At 36.2% G+C, this 18496-nt stretch overlaps 1 protein-coding gene across 14 annotated transcripts in view; it reads left to right on the top strand.

Annotated features, from left to right (window-relative positions):
* Positions 1 to 18496, top strand: part of HDAC9 (histone deacetylase 9) — a 462497-nt gene that overhangs the window by 361338 nt on the left and 82663 nt on the right. For 12 of the 14 annotated variants that reach the window (XM_033083076.2, XM_033083067.2, XM_033083095.2 and 9 more), the window contains 4 exons: positions 20 to 75; positions 318 to 405; positions 4763 to 4882; positions 5206 to 5303. In XM_033083076.2, coding sequence (XP_032938967.1) covers positions 20 to 75; positions 318 to 405; positions 4763 to 4882; positions 5206 to 5303 — 362 coding nt within the window. Of the gene's footprint in view, positions 1 to 19; positions 76 to 317; positions 406 to 4762; positions 4883 to 5205; positions 5304 to 9343; positions 10104 to 18496 lie in introns of those variants that run through there. The other 2 variants (XM_033083103.2, XM_033083110.2) reach the window with 2 other exon arrangements.

The raw sequence follows: 18496 nt of genomic DNA on the forward strand, positions 1-18496 counted from the left end.
ACCTATCTTGTTCTTACAGAATGGCTTTGCTGTTGTAAGGCCCCCAGGCCATCATGCTGAAGAATCAACAGCCATGTAAGTACCAGGGAATATTGCCCATCTTGGAGCGCTAAGGTTACTGGCAATCACCTGCATTGTGCATGTCTCTGAAGAACTGTAATTGTTAGCAGATGACTGAAAAGGCTTTCTAGGTACTCCCAGAAGCAGATTTATGGCCTCGGAGATCATATAGCATTTTTTTAAATGCTCTGAACATTATTTATAGCTGTTTTCCTGACTGATTTGCTTTCTTATTTCTGTTCTTCTCTATTCCACAGGGGGTTCTGCTTTTTTAATTCGATTGCAATTACTGCCAAATACTTGAGAGACAAGCTAAATATAGGCAAGATATTGATTGTAGATCTGGTATGTATTCTTGGCAAGCATCACACTCGCAGTGCATCTAGATGAAAGATCATGAATTTGTATTTATAAGTCTGATTTTCCTGCTTTTAATACCTACAAGTAATAAAGGTGTGCATTTCCTCTGATTTTGGGAACTCATTAAAGCCAGGATGGCAGTACTGAAGCTATAAACATCTATGTTTCACTTTAATGGTGTTAACTGCAATTTAATGAGAAGAAGGCACAGATCAGGGCAACTTTTATGGTCCTTAAATGAATTGATACTTCCACTGTTAAAGTAACCCTACAGAACCCAAGTTTGCTTTTCCCTACAGAATAGAAACTTTAAGTAGTCAGATATTCTTTAAAAAATGTTGTTGCACTGGTAACAAAATTGATCACTCTTCCCATTTTGCAATGATTTGACTTGTGTAACTTTGATATTATTAAAAAATCAACAGGTCGTTCCCCCCAAGAAGTTTTCAAGTCATGTGTGCCAGGTTTTGATGGTTCCCCGAAGGAAAGCTATGTGATTAAAAATCCACTTCATTGGATTAGTCTTGTATTTTAATAGAAGGCATTCTTACACAATACTTAATACGTTTAACAAATGGATTATTTAAATGCAGATGACATTTGGCATGTTGGCTATATTATTTTCATGAATAATGAATTGGAGCTCTGCCTTGCACTTAAAGGATCAGCCCAATGCACAGCCCAAGGAAAGTTGAATGCTGATTTATGAGCACCATTTTTGTTTTCCTACAGTTCATGACGAGGTGTAATAGGGTGTCTGACAAAGCATAGACAGGAAATGAACCCTGGCATCAAAACCTAACCTGTTACATCTGCACTTAATTAATTTTTGCAGGTGATAAAAGATTTAAAGACAAAATATGTTAAAGGGTTTTTGAAGTGCAGGGCTTAATAGTCTAAATCTTGTTCATATCTGCACTCATAATTAAATCTTATTGTGGAGTCATGGCCTTACCATCTAGCACTTTTATTCAGTTAAACATGCGTACTGACTGTTGAAGAGAAGCAGAGAAAGGGGGAGTGTGGGAGAAGGAATGGTAAGTGAAAAATGAGTGGCAGACTAAGTATATGTGTAGATTAAATATTCTTAGAATGTTTTTCAAATATTTCTCAGATTGTTCTACTGTCATTTAGAAACACCATTTTAAACCGCCAGAAACTATTATTTCTGAAAAATTCACTTCTACAGTATGTTATGTCTGTTTGCTGACTTGAACCTTTCAGTTCATTGCTGTAAATTCTGACCAAAAGTGAACTCTCTGTTTATTCTCATTTTTTAATTGGAAAAGCCTACTCAAAGTTTGTGAATGTTTTTAAGTCTTTTTGCCTGTAAATGTTACATTTGCCTTGTTGGGAAAAGAAAACACTACCCTTTGACATATTTAGCCAATAAGCACTTAGAAATTCAGCTTCAGTTTTTCAAGGCACAGTTAAAGGTGCAAATCATTACCTGTGCAAATGAGTACCTGTGAAGCTGCCTGTCTTTAACCAGGAAAGTAGATAGGGAATTTTCAGCCTTTCTGCAACTGTCTCATTGACCAGAATAACTCAGTGGGTGAAAAGGAAGAAATATATCGCTGACACAGATGACTTAATTCCTGGAGCAGTTGCAGTCCAGTCCCTAGTCTGCTCTATGGTCAAAGCAATGATATACAAAAATTCTTATGGAAAATTTCTTATGCATGCAAACTATGGATAAATCACAGGTCAAACTAAATGAATGGACAAGTTAATAGTGATGTCTTTATTCCCACCGAGTTTGGGGCGTCTGAAGGAAAGAATGGAATTGCAGATGTTAGACTTGAAATTAACCTTTAAGACTGTATTTTGATAGTGACTAGCACAGCAGGACCCTATGCAAGTTGGCAGCTATACATGTTACTACAATATAAATATTAAAAATTAATCTCCAATCCCACACACTAAAGTGCACTCTACTTACAAATTAAGTGTAATGTTCATAGCTGCTACATGTCTTATATAAATTCTTAACTTTTTAATTGTCAATCTTCCCTTCATCTATTTATACAGTAAAATAAAATACCTATCTGACAGAATTTTTTCCTCATTCCACCATTTGCATAAAGGTCTGGTTTTGAACTGACTTACATACTCTGAATACATTTGATCTACTAAGGGCAGAATAAGAACTCATTTCCCACATGCTAATATCTGCAGTCTTAAAGAACACATTCTTTTGTCTAATCAGAGAAGTTACTGCTCTTCAAAAAAGAACTCTTAATAGAATGAAAGTTTAGACAAGAAAGCTTGCTTTGAGATTGTAATAATAGTAAAAAGTAATAAAGAAAAAAGATCTCTCTATGCCCTTTAACATTTTTCATTCTGTTTTGGAAACTGTTACAGCAAGAATATATCTAAAGCCCCGAATATGTATGGAAAAGAAAGACTGATTAAAATAACAAAGTGAAGTCCCACTTCAGGGTCCCTGGAGATCTATCTGTGCGCCCAGCACAGCTTGTCAGGTTGTTGAAATCCTCATTCCAGGATCACCCATACTTGCAGTTATGCTAGCAGGATTTGAGTCTGTTTTGGAGTAAACCAATTAACTCTGTCACAGCTGAGGACTGAAAGGGAATCCAGGATTAGTCTGCATGCCAGATTTTACTTCATTTGCCAGTCAGAACCATCTAACACTACAGTGGCTGCCTTGAAATCTTCAGCAGGCTCATACCAGTGTGTTCTCCTTTGCATGTCTCATGTGTTACATTTAACCTTGGCATTAAGTCACAGTTGGGCTGTAACTCCATCCTCATGTTGTTTCAAGTACTTTCAACGTACAAAAGAAAAGAAACTCTTATAATATGACCCTACAGAGGTCCCAGAGGAGGCCCCAGTCAAGCACAATGCAGTACAAGTAGGATTCAATCAATGTAGAGAGTTCTGAACAATGTGGGTGAAACTCGTGGGCTGCTTCAGCTGGCAATGAGGACAAGCAATGTTCATTGCTTGCTGTGCTATTGGCAGTGCACACCTTGAGGTACAACTTGAGCCTTCCTGGAGTAGGCATAGTGAGGAGAATGTGACATCAGTTTCACAGACACTAAATTGGATTTAGACCTCATAACATTTGTGAAATAAATACAGACTTGGTGACAGTGACACTGTTGCCATTCAGTATGCTTTGACTGTCCCCCTGTAATTGTCTGAGTCAGAAATGTCAAAAGGGTGGCTTAAAGGAGGCAAATAAATAGTATCTATGACTTTTCGACTTCTTTCAGTTTCTTAGAAATACCAATGAAGAATCATTTTTGGTTTTGGTTTTTTGTTTGTTTTTTTTTACTTTTACTGAAAGGCAAGTGGATTTTCTATTTTCCCTTGTAAAATTCTTGTGTGTCTAACCACATAGAATAGTAGTGAACCGTGAAAACAAACTTAAAAAAAAAAGGATATGTCTGCATCATCAGCCTTTGTTATATAGATATACTGTCAGCATTTCTTTGTCAGCATTTTATTTAATGACAGAATTTAATTCACTGTCATTATATAATGTTTGAAATATGGAGACTGGCTAAGGTCACTCCTTGATTGTGGAAGGCACCATCCTATCTGGCAGATGATTTAATAGCTAATGAGATCATATTCCTATGTCTTCAACTGTTGCCGTCATGATTTTGCAAAAATGAAGTATGAAGTCCTTTCCGCATCTGGCATCTCTTTTGATGTGGATCTAACTGCTGAGGGACTGAACTGAACTGAATGTTTCAAGAAAGCCAATTTACTCAGCTGGTCGCAGAGCCTTTGACCTCAATAGTGGAACTTGGCAAATCAATGAATACTCTTATGTTTAGTGTTCTGTCAAGAATTGTGAAAAAGCTCTGTAAACCATAGATCCTTCTGCAAAATACTAGTTTGTAGTTTAAACATTAGTCTTTCTTCAGAGGCCAATGAGGCTAGTTAATTAAGCCTGAGGGGTTATGAACTGTTGGCAGTTAATAAGTCATAAAATTCCTCCATAAAACAGGATGCTAGATTCCATCACTGAGGGAAGGAGTACAAAGAGCCGGTGTATAAATATCTAATTGTACAAAAGGACTGGGATTTCTCAATGACTGCTCATCTGGAGTCTCCAGGGCATGCTCGCTATGGTTTCCTGATTTTTAGAAGCCAGTTTAAAAAATGAGTGCATTAAAGAGTAATTTGCCTGAAAGTTCAGGAAGTATGGGGTGGTGAAGGGAGGGGGAAAGGGAAAGACAAAAGGAGGGCAAGGGAAAGGGAGAGAAACTGAGAGAGAGAGGAGGGGGGTGGAAAAGAAAGCAGAACTGAGCTCTCTACACTGAGTTGGACATTATTACATTTGTCATCTGTTTTCTTTCTCCTTTAGGATGTTCACCATGGCAACGGTACACAGCAGGCTTTTTATGCTGACCCCAGCATCCTGTATGTTTCCCTCCATCGCTATGATGAAGGCAACTTCTTCCCCGGCAGTGGAGCCCCAAATGAGGTTAGGTTTATTTCTTTAGAGCCCCATTTTTATTTGTATCTTTCAGGTAATTGCGTTGCATGATTACCCCTAATTTTCTTGTCCTTCTCTGGTTCTTTAAATTACACCAGATTACCAAATTGTCCACTGGGAGCAGGGGACCAGTGGAGAACAAGTGCATAACCCAGAGCAGTCCTTGTCAAACAAGGCTGATCTGACATGTTGTTTGATGTTTGTTTCTGAAGCAGATTTGAGAAAATTTTTCTTCTCCCCTTTCGCTCTCTCTTTTCCTCCTCCTTTTTCCTCCTTTTCTCTCTTTTTGGCATTTTATTTCTATTTTTCAGGTTGGAAGTGGCCCTGGTGAAGGGTATAACATAAATATTGCTTGGACAGGTGGCTTGGATCCTCCTATGGGTGATGTTGAGTATCTCACAGCATTCAGGTTGGTACCATTTAGAGTTCTGAAAACTGTTCGTAGAACAAAAGCCCATGAATAAGAGTTAATGTAATATTGAAAGTCTGTAGAATAATTCATAGTGAAACTAAATTAATCCTGGTATCCCACTATATAAGAGTTTAGTAAATTTAAAAATGGATAATTTAATAATTGTGATCATCCGTGCAGAATCAACAAAAAAAAAATCTGATTATTTAATTGGTCACTTGTGTTTTCATTATTATGCCATGCCAGTAAAGTGCTCTGAGCTTACTTACTTCTCTATCTATAAAATTTAAATGTAAGTGTTTATACCAGGCAGAAGAAAATTACTGCTCACATTCACATTGATTGCAGTTACATGCCAGTAGAGGAGACAGAAATCCATATGAACTATGGTCCAAATCCAGTGTTCTTCATTCACTTAAAAGACTCATTATGATGCTCACAGATCTGACCATTAGGTTTTTTTCTACAAACTGCACTAAAGTGTTATTTAATTAAAAATAAATGATTTTAACATACTGCAATAAGAATGATAGGAAATGTTACATGCTGTATTTCTCTTTGCTCCCTCATAATGAATATTCTCAATAGCTCATTCATAAACAAAATTTTATTCCTTCATAGGTGATACTTCGTAATCTATTAAGTCTTATTTTCATGAGAACAGAGGAGATAAGAACAGTCCAAAACACTGTCTTTTTAGAGTTTCAATGTTACATCTTACATACACCATTTTTTTCACTGTAAAGCAGTCCTGTAGTAGGGTTTAGTGAAATTTAGTGAAATTTAGGAAGGTAAAGGGTTCATCTTTCAAATTTGGGCAAATTTCTACACCTCTGAAAAGGCGTTTCATTGAAAGGACAATGATATGCAAGAAAGACAATGAGAAAACCAATATATATCTCTAATCTCTTTCAAGTATATCTGTAATCTCTTGAAGTAGTGCAATTACCTTATACAGTTTTTGACTATACTTTATTGAAAATATACCACAAAAACACATGAAACTCTTGTTTGTTGGGGTTTTTGTGTGTGTTTTTTGGATTTTTTTCCAAGGAACTTCTGTGCAGCCCATGAAATAATATGCAGAGTTTCTAATAAACAACATATCTGAAATCAGTCTAAGCCGTAGTCAGAGAAACAGCCTTACACATTTACAGTATCCCGCTGTTATTGTGGAAAAAGTTTTGATTTTATTTACATTTATCTATATTTAAAGAGTCTAAACAAATGGTAAGTGGCAGGCTCCAAATTTTCTACACTCAGTAGTGGCTCAAGCTCCTTCCAAGATACTTATACTTCCATGAGATTTTTACATAAGTTAAGGAACTGGATGATCCAAATTACTGGTATTAGTGTCTGATACTAATATCTCTGGTATTTCCACCCCAACATTCTTGGTTTGGATCCAAACCATCCCACTTAATGGTATAGGTACTGTCCATCTAATGATGCTGAGAATGGTGGTCCCAGTTTATTCAACAGAAGGCTCACATACTGAGACTGCAACCACAATTGGTACCCCTGCTATCCTGATGACAAATACCTGGGCTTAACAGTGCATTTACAAATATGTACTTCACAGTTCTATTTTAACTCAGTAGGAAATTGTTTGGAGCAGCTAGTGTTGCTGCTATGCTTATTGCTCTGCTTCAGAGTTAGAGGGAATTTCAGTCTCTGTTCCTAAGCAAAGCAGAACTATTCAGGAAAATAAAATTCATGTAACTTACTACACTCTGACTAATCATATGCAGACATAAACTTAACTGTATTTTTTGAAGGCAAATAAATTTAATGTTACTATTTTAAATGCATCATTTAACTTTGTGATTAATGTTGTAATGAATGTGAATGTTTTTCTCCAAGCAACAACAGGAAATGTTTCCCTACACTCTCCAGCTCCTTTTGACCTGGTCACAGTCTTTGTGCCCTTTGTAGGTCTTGCTGACATGGATTTAGTATGACTGGTATGACAGTTTTGAATGAGGATCATTGAAGCAAACAACCTGGAACTTAGAAGGGTGGATACAAGAATTTGTGAATTACTTAGGATAGACCAGGTAGCTGTTTCTGTAGATCTGGTCTGAGTGGTAGGTAGATTTACAGCTCCTAGTTAAGACACTATCTGTGGGCCAGAATTTATCCTTGCAATTATCCAAAATGTCACACGTGATGTCGGCTAAGTTCTCAGTTTGGCAAAAACAGAATTGTGAGACAGCAGACTGGCAAGAGTCCAGAAAAATACAGAAAATCAGTGGAAGAGTTGCCACGGTCTCCCAGCAAATCAGCTGTTGTTCTGGAATTTCTGTCTACAAAAAGTCAGTTTTTAAGAAAATAAGTGAGTTGCAGAGATAGAAAAACATGGTTTTTTTTTTAGTATTAGATAACATGCTTTTAGTGGAAAACTTACAGAGAAGGTCCAAACTAAGTTGTGGAGCAAATTTTGAACATCCTCAATCTTAAGAGAAAAATAAGGGAAAATTTGAGAGATTTTATCTTTATACCTACCAGAGAGGTTGGGCAATATTCAGCCCTTAGTGAAGGCAGGGGTGGATACTGGTGAGGTTTCTCTCCACCATAATCAAAGTGTGAAAAGTTTGCAGATGGGTGGAACCTGTTTGGAGAGAAGCCAAGGCTTCCTGCTTACTGGCTGGCTCCAGAACTTAATCCTTTGAGTTCTTAGGAACTGAGAAATTTGCATTAAAATAATCTAAAACTCCCCAGGGGGTGCACATGGCTTTCACTTTCTCACCAGAAGAGCCCTAATTTCGTCCTAGAATTGCGTCGAGCACATATTTGAGGTGTCACCAGCCTTGACACTAGGTAGCTCGTTATTACTTGATTGACTGTCAAATTTCACAGCAGATATCCTTCTGAATGATAATGTCCACAGAAAGAGACCAAGGCTTTTTTTCTGTCTCTAGAGTTTAGCTCATAACCAGGTATTATATATGACAATGCACTTGATATCAGGTACGTTGTTTTTAGGTCAGAATATATTTGTAGAAGCATTTACCCACCTACACACATATATATGCAGGTAGCAGAATACTGGTTATTTCCTACTGCATAAATGACTAGATAAATCTCTTTTATGTAAGTCTTTTTAGGACTGAATAATATTCCACCTCACTGTTCCTCCAAACAGTTTGAGAAAGTATTTCTATTTCTCCAGAAAAAACAACTTTCATGTGTGAAAATGCAGAAAAATTTGAACACAGAGTAATCACTTCAAAGGCATACTACACTGGGACTGTAGTGGGAAATGGGAAAAATTATGGTGCTGGTTTGTGTCTGCCATTTTGATTTCAGTACTACATGAAAAGTTTGTTATATTTTTGAATTAACTCTTTCTATTGCAAAATCAAATTTTAGTGGCTGTAGCCAATTTGAAGATGAAGATTGCTCATTCATTTCTAAAAGATGTTTTCATTTCTTTCTTATTTATACTAAGAAAATAAATTGCTTGTGTTAACTACAAGGAGATAGTAGAAAATGTAGGATAGAGAAGTTGCTGTTGAATGGAAAATAATTGCAGTAATCAAATCGCTATGCCATTTAATTTTGCCAGAAAAGTGTTGTTTGATGTTTGCCATAGTTAAGGAATTGGCCTAACTACAAAAATCCTTGAAATAATGACATTATTTTAAAGGACAAGCATCTCTCTTTTCTCCTAAGATAACAAAAATGCACAGCTCTTTTCCATTATTTTTAAGCTCTGAAGTATCCCTCTAGAGAATTTGTTTCATCATTTACTTCCACCTATTCAGGTTAAATTTGCTTTAATCTCTTTGAAAGCCAAAGGAGATGGTGACTGTTTTCTAAGAGGATGATTTTACACTCGAGTTTATGAGGATGTAATCCACTCTCTTCTGCCAACAGTTCTAGAAAAAAAAAAAAGAGCAATGGTTGACTAGTAATGTTCAAATAATTATTTTCATAAGCTCCACATTATACCAGATGTGCTCAGTAAAGCAGGCAGCAGAAAGAGGCTCAGGTCTGTGTTATACATGCACATATGTCTATGTGTGTACTTGGAGTTTGCAGGGACAGAAGAAATGTATTTCTGTAGAGTGGAATACAGAAGATGCAGGAGGCAGTGGAAACAAATGAGAGTGTTCAGAAGAGTGAAGGAGAAGCAAGAGACAGAAGGAAACTGGGCTGTGCCTTCCAACTGCTTTGCACTGCTTTTATTCAACAAAGGCATTGTAAATTTAGCTGAACCAGTCTGTATGCTCTGGCTGCTTTGCACTACTCCAGAGTAGCATAAAACAGCCACAGCATATTAATGAACCTGGCCACAAAAGCTTGCATAAAATGAAACATGTATGTGTGTGATTCTTGGAATTATTAGAAATAGCTCATGATAATATTATCTTTCAGCAGTCATATGTTTGATTTTAATTTAAGAAGGGGAGCAAATTCAAAAGAAATAGGTGGCAATAGGGCAGAGTTAAGGATTAACTATATCTGTGATTTAATTTAAAATACATTTGTAATTACCCCAAAATATAATTTTAAGCAAAGTTCAACATTAAAATCATAGTTGAAATTACATGTGTTAAAATGTAAAAATGAAAGAAAACAAAAGTGTGCGGAAGATATTCATCCTGTCTTGTAGTTCTTAGTGCTTGGGGGAAAATAAATATGTTTAAAACTGTCTGTATTCTAGTCTGTGTTCAAAAATATTAGCAAATATATTCTTTGTCATCTTGTGGCAGTACAGGGCACAGTTGATTTCATTTGGAACATTGCATTGATGTATACCATTTGTTTTTTTCTGTGGTTTTGCATTTCCAGATCTCATGACATTTAATTTTGATGTTTGAAATGAAAATCTTTGTAAAAGTACTTTTGATGCTTTCATATGTATTGTCCTTGTTAACTCTGTTTCATCATAGGTATTGACTGTAGTTCTTCTTTACTATTTGCATTAGAGTTTAACTCATAAACAGTAAAAACACTATATTGCTCTATGTACCTTATATTTTTTTAATAGAAGTAACATAGCATGTATTTTTATTTATTAATTTAATTTTCTTGTAAATTTTACTCTTAAAACTTTTTGTTGACTAAGGAATTTGAGATAACTTTAAGAATTTTCATTTATCCTGTTGGTATTGAATTTCATGGTCTTAAGTATGTGTGTCTGAAAAACAAGAATTCTTTGCTTTAGCTCAAATCACTAGTCTTCCACTTTCATTAAATATCCATTTGTTTATGCATTACATGTGTGGATGAAACTCACATTCTTGCCTATCCAAATTTATTATTTTAAACGCATTTGTATGATCTGTATCATGTCCTTAGCTATTTTTTTATTTCTCTCAAAATACAGTATTTCTGGTCTTTTTCAATCTCTCTTCATTTAGAAGTGTATTCAGTTGCCAAATCACTTTAATTGCTCATTGCTGAGGCTTGGCTATTTTCTGGAAATGAGCAAAATACACCACATGAGGGCGAACCATCGATTTATATGATTTTGAATATTATTATGGCTGTTTTTGGCATCACTGCTCTGCAATGTTGTATAACTGTCTGAGTAGAAACCTTGGTTTCTGATAAACATAACAAAAGAATGTGGAAGACAAAAATCAACATTTTTTCCTAAGTGTACCTAACCACTGAAAGTGAGTCAGAGTTAAGTGCTGTATTGTGATGTTTAATGAATTCCACCAAGAATAGTGTTTGAGTATAAAGTATTTTAAATAATACTTTCTGATTCCTAATACCCATAACTTAATGCTATTGGTTTTTTATTACTAATTTCCAGAGGCTGCTGCTGAGGCTATATTATACTAGATGAGGTCTAAAAACTAAAATAAGACCAAGTTTCTGATTCATTCTGATAATGTTTGATATCTCTTCAAAGACGTAAAAAGACAAAAGCATGGGAGGAGTTAAAAAAAAAGGAAGTTAGTTACTCAGCCTCATGAGTCAATGAAAGAACGAGAAGTAAACTCCAGTAATATCTTCAGGATTTTAACCTATTGTGTTATCAGTGACGTCTATTTACAACAGCCTCAGACTAGCTGCCATCCTTATCTTTACTAATGGAAACTAATTATTTATTTCTCAATATATTGCTTATATAACTGCTAAAGGTTATCTCAACTATAGTTATTTCTCTTGTCTATTTGTTGGCAGAAATCCATTCAGCATTTTACTGTGTATAGAGGAAGGCAGAATCTCTGAGTTATGTATGACAGGCAGGTAATGATTTACCCAAATGCAGGTGGACGCTATTGAGACTGCTAGTTATCCACAGCCCTTCTGCACTGTCAAGGGTGATGTGGCTGAACAGAACACAGTCAAGAAGCTCTAGGAAATCTAAACAATGGTTTCTGCATGGATGTATATAGTTTACTTTCAGACACTCTTAGCATTCTGCAATTATAAGTTACAGTTTCAATCATTTTTACATTTCTGGCCTTGTCACGTTTACCAGGTGTCTTTAAAAGATGCTTATTTCAGCCAGACATGAAATGGTCTCTCTTTTCCCTTCTGCCATAGAAGATATCTTAGGAGAATACAAATAAAGATGTACATCTATAGAAAGATAACTTAGGAGTTCCTGAGTAGTTTCTTTTGAAGAAGTTTGAAGAAGGTAGAAGTCTGCTTGGAATAATTTTTAAATGTGCTTTCAGTATAAATTTCATCTGTAAACATTCAATAGTCCTGATGATTTGTGACTTAAAATACTTTTTTGAATGTAGTAACAAAGGTTTTGTTACAGTGGTAAATATTCATGCTTTTTTTTTCTTGACAAATGTTTTGAGCATTGAGTCTTTAGGAAATGGAGAAGCAGAGTTAAAAGCATTTGAAACAGTGGTATAAACAGCTTTTCAGCATTTTGTTATACTTCAAAGTTAACCATAAAACTAAAACTGGCAACAGTGTTTATAACCTGCAATCTCTTGTTCTTCCTACTTCTTTGCTTTTATTTGGAAATTCTAACTTCTTCTGACTGAAAAAACCCTAAATTTTCACCTTTACTGTACCAGGATTTTTAAAACTGTATATAGTGCTCTTTTAATTCACTGGAACTACAAAAGTAAAACCGTTCATTACAGAAATTAATTAGTGTTGGCTTACTTTTCTACAGATGCACAGTTTCTTTTATTGACATGGCAGAGTAGGGGGTGGAGGAGAAAGGATAATAAAATATGGCATGTGTCAGGTTTATGTGCTTCAGGTTAAAAACTATTTGATTAAAACCCCAAGCCTTACATGATCTGTAGTTTCAAAGTACTGGAAAATATCTGAACTCTTTTCCAATATAGCCATTTTCTAATTTTTGTTAAGCCAAAAAAATGAAATAATAGAGGTGTATGGATAAAGAATTGCCTTAATGTCAAATACTTTGATGGAAAAGTTGAGAAATATCACCAAAAACATCCTGGAAGAAATTAAACAACAGCAAGAGTGGAGAAGATACTTTTACCCTAAAAGTCAAAATACCTGTGGTCTTTACGTGAAAATAAGTTTCAGATCAGAATAAAAAGTCCTACAGCAACATTGAGTGATTGTTATAGATGTCCAGTCCCAATTTAAATTTTTTTGCTTTATAATAACTTTTGAGAACTACACTGCAGCCTGTAAAAAATATCCACGTGTTCTCTGCTGGAACAGCTCCAGACTGTAACAGAACCACTAGATTGCACCCTGGTGCTTTATGTATTGTTTAATTGTTTTCCTTTGGTGGATATTTTTATTAAAAGCCCATTATCCAGAATCAGACAGAAGTGTTGTTTCAAGAACAGCAGAAACAGAGGCCTTTCAGCTACACAGTTCTTATTCATGCTTTCTTTAGCTAGCTTAGCTAATGAGACCTCCACTATTCTTCTTTTAATGCTTAGAGAAGAAAAAGAAATGGGAGTTTTTATTTTGTTGCTTTCAAATCTAAGCAGGACTGCAAAGAAGTATTGTGAGGTTCTGGTGTGCTCACGCACCTGTGTCTCAGTGTTGGTTTGTGTGAGTACTCCAGGGCATGTCGATGCTTATAGATGTCGTCATGCTTTTGCACAAATAATTCCTCAGAGATACATTTTTTATCCTTTTGTGTGTCTGTATTACACTTTACCTATACAACAATTGCATAAAAGGAATAAGCATTTTTTCATAGAAAAAATATTCTAGAAAATAAAGCTGCAGTAATTCTGAAGAAAAATAGGAAAATCTGGCAAGAGTCATATTTTAAAATTGTGACATGCTGAATAGCACTATGCTCAGTGCTTCAAGATCTTATGAGGATTCTTGTTACTGGATATTGTTGGAACCCTAACTCCAAGTATTTCATTACTATTTGAAGTAATTCTTTAGTCTGTGGAGAGGTGTTTGAAACTATGAAAACATAAGTGTTTCAAAAATAGATGTCTAATGAATAAGTTCAGGGAGGTCTATGACTCATCATTATGTGGTATTAGCAGCACTACTTGGGCCATCAGTAATCCATTAAATCAGTGCAGCTTCTTGGACAGTAAGTCATTACCCAGTGTGAGGGAATCCATCAGACTTCAAACTCTGAGACATTAATTTTATAAGCGATGTAAGAAGAATGCTTAGTTGTAGAGTGACTTACCATTGTGTGTATTTTTATTCAGGCAAAGTGGGGTCTTTGTCCTGTGATCACATATACTAGGGTTAGGATTTAGAAGGAAATTCATCATTTGTGTCATTAGCTTATGCAGATCTCAGTTGTGCACAACACCATAATTCATAGCTAAATGGAGCTGTTACTTATACAAAATAGCAGCTTCTTGCAAAAAAATCATTCTTTAAAAAGGTTTTGAAATCAGAGGCTTTTCACTGAGTGAATGTGGCAGGATTTTATCTTAAATACTGTGACTACATTTAACCTAATTAAGCAGTCAAATCTTTAAGATTATATATAAGCAGTTTCATGAGTTGTCATGCTTTGAAACAAAGTAAGCTTTCGAAGGATCTTATTAGCTGCTTCATGTGCTTACCTACCACAAGCCTTCCAGTGATATTTATATCAGCTGTTAAAATAAAGTTTCCACGATTATTAATTTATTTAAAAAATCATGGAAAATGAAAGCAAAGTAGAGGACAGGATATTCCTGGTTGAAAATACCTATGTTTGGGATGCATTTCTCCTGTGTCATGCATGTAGGAATGTACTTGCTTATCAGAAGATAGAAGGAGGAGGGCTGAAGGGATGAGGTAGCTTATTTAATTCTTTTTCTCACTGTCAGTAAATTGACTGGACTCTGGTGCTGTGTCCCTCCTGTGTAGGGTGTGCATTACTAAAGCAGAGATGACTAAAGACAGCACTTCCAGTAAGCAGCAACTGTCCGTGGTTATGTCATGTGATTTTCTTCTATACTGGAACAAAACCAAAACTATTGGAAGTTTCCAAGAAAACAGCTAAGTGTTTGTGTTTCAAACCCTTTTATGACAGTTTTCATGTCTAACCTCTTGGTGAGGACATCACTCTAGGAAGCTAAAAATTTTTAAGTGAAAAAACCCAGTGCTTTGGGATTGGCTTTGGCCTTAAATTGCACCATTTGGGTGCACCAATTGGGGATGTTCTGATGAGAGATTAGGGGGGAAAAATCATTTAATATGTGTTTTGGCCTTGGAATAATATATCCAGGGAGGTGGTAGAGTCACTGTCTCTGAAAGTGTTCAAGAGGTGTCTGGATGTGGCAGCTGGAGATATGGTTTAGGGATAGTTGTGGTGGTGTGGGGATGGTAGTTGGACAAGCTGGTCTTGAAGTTCTGTTCCAGCCTGATGATTCTGTTATACTGTGAAACACTGAAGACAGTTTCTTGTCCCCCATTCCTACAAATCAGGGGATAGAACCTGACCTCATCACATCTGGTATTTATGCCTTTGCTGTCAGTATATTTGGAATGTTTTGGGGTTGGTTTTTTCCCCTCATGCTTAAAAGAAGTCTCCCTCTGAAAAATATCAAGGAGGTGCAAATATATAAAAAGGGTTATGTTTTAGTAAAAAAAGTACATGGGAGTGGGAGCTTATTACTACCTTTCCTTTCTAACCTTCCTACCTCTTCAATGGGAGCTTATTACTACCTTTCCTTTCTAACCTTCCTACCTCTTCAATCAAGACATTTACAAAATAAGAATGTATTGCTAAGAATATATTGTTAAACCTCAGAAAGTACTTCAGTTCCTGTCACAGAGATTTTTCATTCCTCATGCTTCATTAACATGCTTCACTTTCTGTGTGGTGAACTCTCTATGGAAACTGATTCCCTCTGCATATGAAAATTACAATTTATTATCTGATCATTTTCCTCATTTCTTTTTCAGCAAGGAAAAAATATTTCCATGAGTTGCCCATCATTTTCAGTGCAATTCTTGTTAGAAACTGCAAACACAGCGAAAGAAATGCAGAGTTTATAATAGCTTGAAGACCCTTTAATTTCCAAACTAGTCAAGAATGCAGTGATTTATTCTCATTCTGTTTCATCAGATGGCCCACTGCTAGGTATTAACTGGCCCTGAAACTAAAACCATGATGTACATGAGTGTTCTTCAGTCAGTTTTGATTTGCTCTATGTTCAGTCATTGGCCTTTATGTAAAAACTTGCTGAACAAACCCAGAACTTTTTATGCTGTCTTTTGTCATCTTGCAAAGAAAATTTTGGATTGGAAGTACTTGGAATGTAGTAGATTGGAAGAGACTGGAAAGATCCAAAGATTGGAAATACTTTTCCAGTAGTACCAAGCAGTATAAATAATTTTCCAAGATTGCTAATACTCCCTTCTCCTCTCCTCCACCCTTCTTCCCACTTTCCCATTTCTCTCTCGGAGTCATAATGTGATCATTTGTCAGGTTCTCCATAGCATCTGTAACATTCCTTTTCTTCACACAGTTCTTTCATATGCCTCTGATCACAAAGTTGCTCCTCATCTGTTTTTCTCAGATGCTCAGAAGCATCTGAGTTTTCTCAACTCTTTTGCTTGTTGCCAGGTCCTCATGCTCTTTCATCTACAGATCTACCCGGGATATAAGCATTTGTCTTCCCTTAGTTGTCTGTTTAACCCCTCATTCCCCTCACCAGAGGCTCTTGTCCCTTGTAATACAATCATGATTCGTTGTAAAGAAAAAGTACTGCTAAGCTCTCCATCTTCCTCTCTCCTTTCTCCTTTCTATCCCCAAGACTATAGAGTGTACGTATTGCTGTTTGTCCTCTGATTATAGACCTCCTCCAAAAGAGCATCTCATTCTTCCTCTGAAACCATTCTTAACATAAATCCCTCCTACAGCCAAAGCTCAAAGTCTATTTTTTACCATCAATTTTCCTAGACTGTGTCATCCACTTTTATTTATCCCCTATGATCTTTTTCTTGAAAATTAATCTTTCCCTGACTTCTGTGCTTGATAGTCCCTGTCTTCCACTCAGACTTGAACATGGAACATCTCCTTTAAGCTGTCATTTAGAAGAGTCAACATTTGCCTCCTTGATCTCTCTTCAGTTATTCCATGACATTCTGCTTTTGGTCTTGGTATCTTCTCCTATTTTGTGGTTTTCTGCAGGGCAGTTTGTCCACCATGTAAATTGAATTATTGTTTGTCAACTAATGGCTTTTCCATTCCAGGTATGTTTCCTCTGTACATCATGAAATCTTATAGTAACTTTATTATATATTAATTGAGGAAATCTGCATTTAGTTGAAGCTCAATTTTACCAAACTTTTATCCCCTACCCATTACTACTGCCACTCTCTATAGGCAAAACCATTTTTCTGCCTGTCAGTCAGGCAAGTTCTTGTGTAACCTTTGACCTTCTCTGTTGGAAGTCACAACACAGCAATGTCTAAATTTTGCAAATTCTTTCTGTAGCATGTCTTTGAAATACAGAATGTATTACGATTCCAACCACCTAAAGTGATTTCTAAGTTTCAGCCATTTTGTTTATTATTGGAGTGTCATTCTCAGAATGCTCTTATGAATTTCATTTTGCATATGATACCAGGTACAGGTTTTCTGACTTTTTTGTGTGATAAAGTTCATACTTGTAGGGTATTCTCATAAACAGCTACAAGACTGGTTCATTAACTTCCTTGAAATATTTTATTACATTTCTATTTTGCTATATCACCTCACACAAAACTGGACAGTGGTTAAATTCCTGTACTGCTAAGACTACTTCTATTTTTTCTGGCATGTACATCTTCTGCCTGTAGTTCCCCAAGTCTCATAGATATGAGCCATCTTTTTATTCATTTTATGCAGTTTAATGCAATTGGTTTTGGTTCATGACAGTACCTCCAATGCTTTTTACTGATATAAATGACTTTGTTCTTGTTGTTAAGAATAATAGTAAGGTGTAAGGAGTTGAGAGGTTAGTTTGAGAAATACAAGTTGTTTCTCTCCCCATCACATTGCATGTTGCATGAGGGTTACACACGCCCAATACTGGTGACTTTGGCTGCATGTGAGGCACGGGATGACTTGAGGTGGAGCCCTGTGTGTCCAAGGCTGGAACCAAGCTTGAATCAGGTTCTCTGATCTCATGCCAAAGGCAGTGTCTTCCCTGGGTTTGAGAAGTGGAGATGGAGGGATTAAGTCCTCTAGCCCAGATGTCTTCCATGCAAATTTTAATTACTGGAATTTATTTGGGACATGTGGATCTGTATTCTGGAGTTGTTCTTCAGTTCCAAAAGTAAGCTACTGATAGGATTGAGTCCTTCCCAAACAGGCTTTCTAAGTGTGATCAAGCCTCTCAGAAGAGTCCATCCATCTCAGAAGCACAGATATCTCTCAGCATTACATCTGCAGCATCTGTGGTCTCATGAAGCCCATGAGCATACGTATCTTGTTGACATCTGAGGAAACATGATGATTATCAACAAAATGTAGGCCCTGTTGTACACTGTATCTCTTCAAACACAAAGAGGTTTTTAAGGCCTAATTACATAAGAAACAGTATACATGTTGTGCAAGCTTGTAGAATGTCACTTGCAGAAGTTAGGCAAGATATAAGAGTTTCCTAAGTTTCTATTATAGTTTTATTTCCAGCAGTATTCTTTGACAAACTAAATAAATTACTGCATGTATTGGACCTCTGAGGCTTGGGGCAAAGAATGGAAAAATTATTTACAAAAGCTTGAAAATATTTAATCACTAGAGGCAGGGGGCAACTGTGTTTTAATTAGAGCTTCCTCAGGCCATTGGCTGGCTGGAGGCTTTCTCAAAC

This window comes from Catharus ustulatus, chromosome 1 (assembly GCF_009819885.2).
Source record: "Catharus ustulatus isolate bCatUst1 chromosome 1, bCatUst1.pri.v2, whole genome shotgun sequence".
Lineage (NCBI taxonomy): Eukaryota > Metazoa > Chordata > Aves > Passeriformes > Turdidae > Catharus > Catharus ustulatus.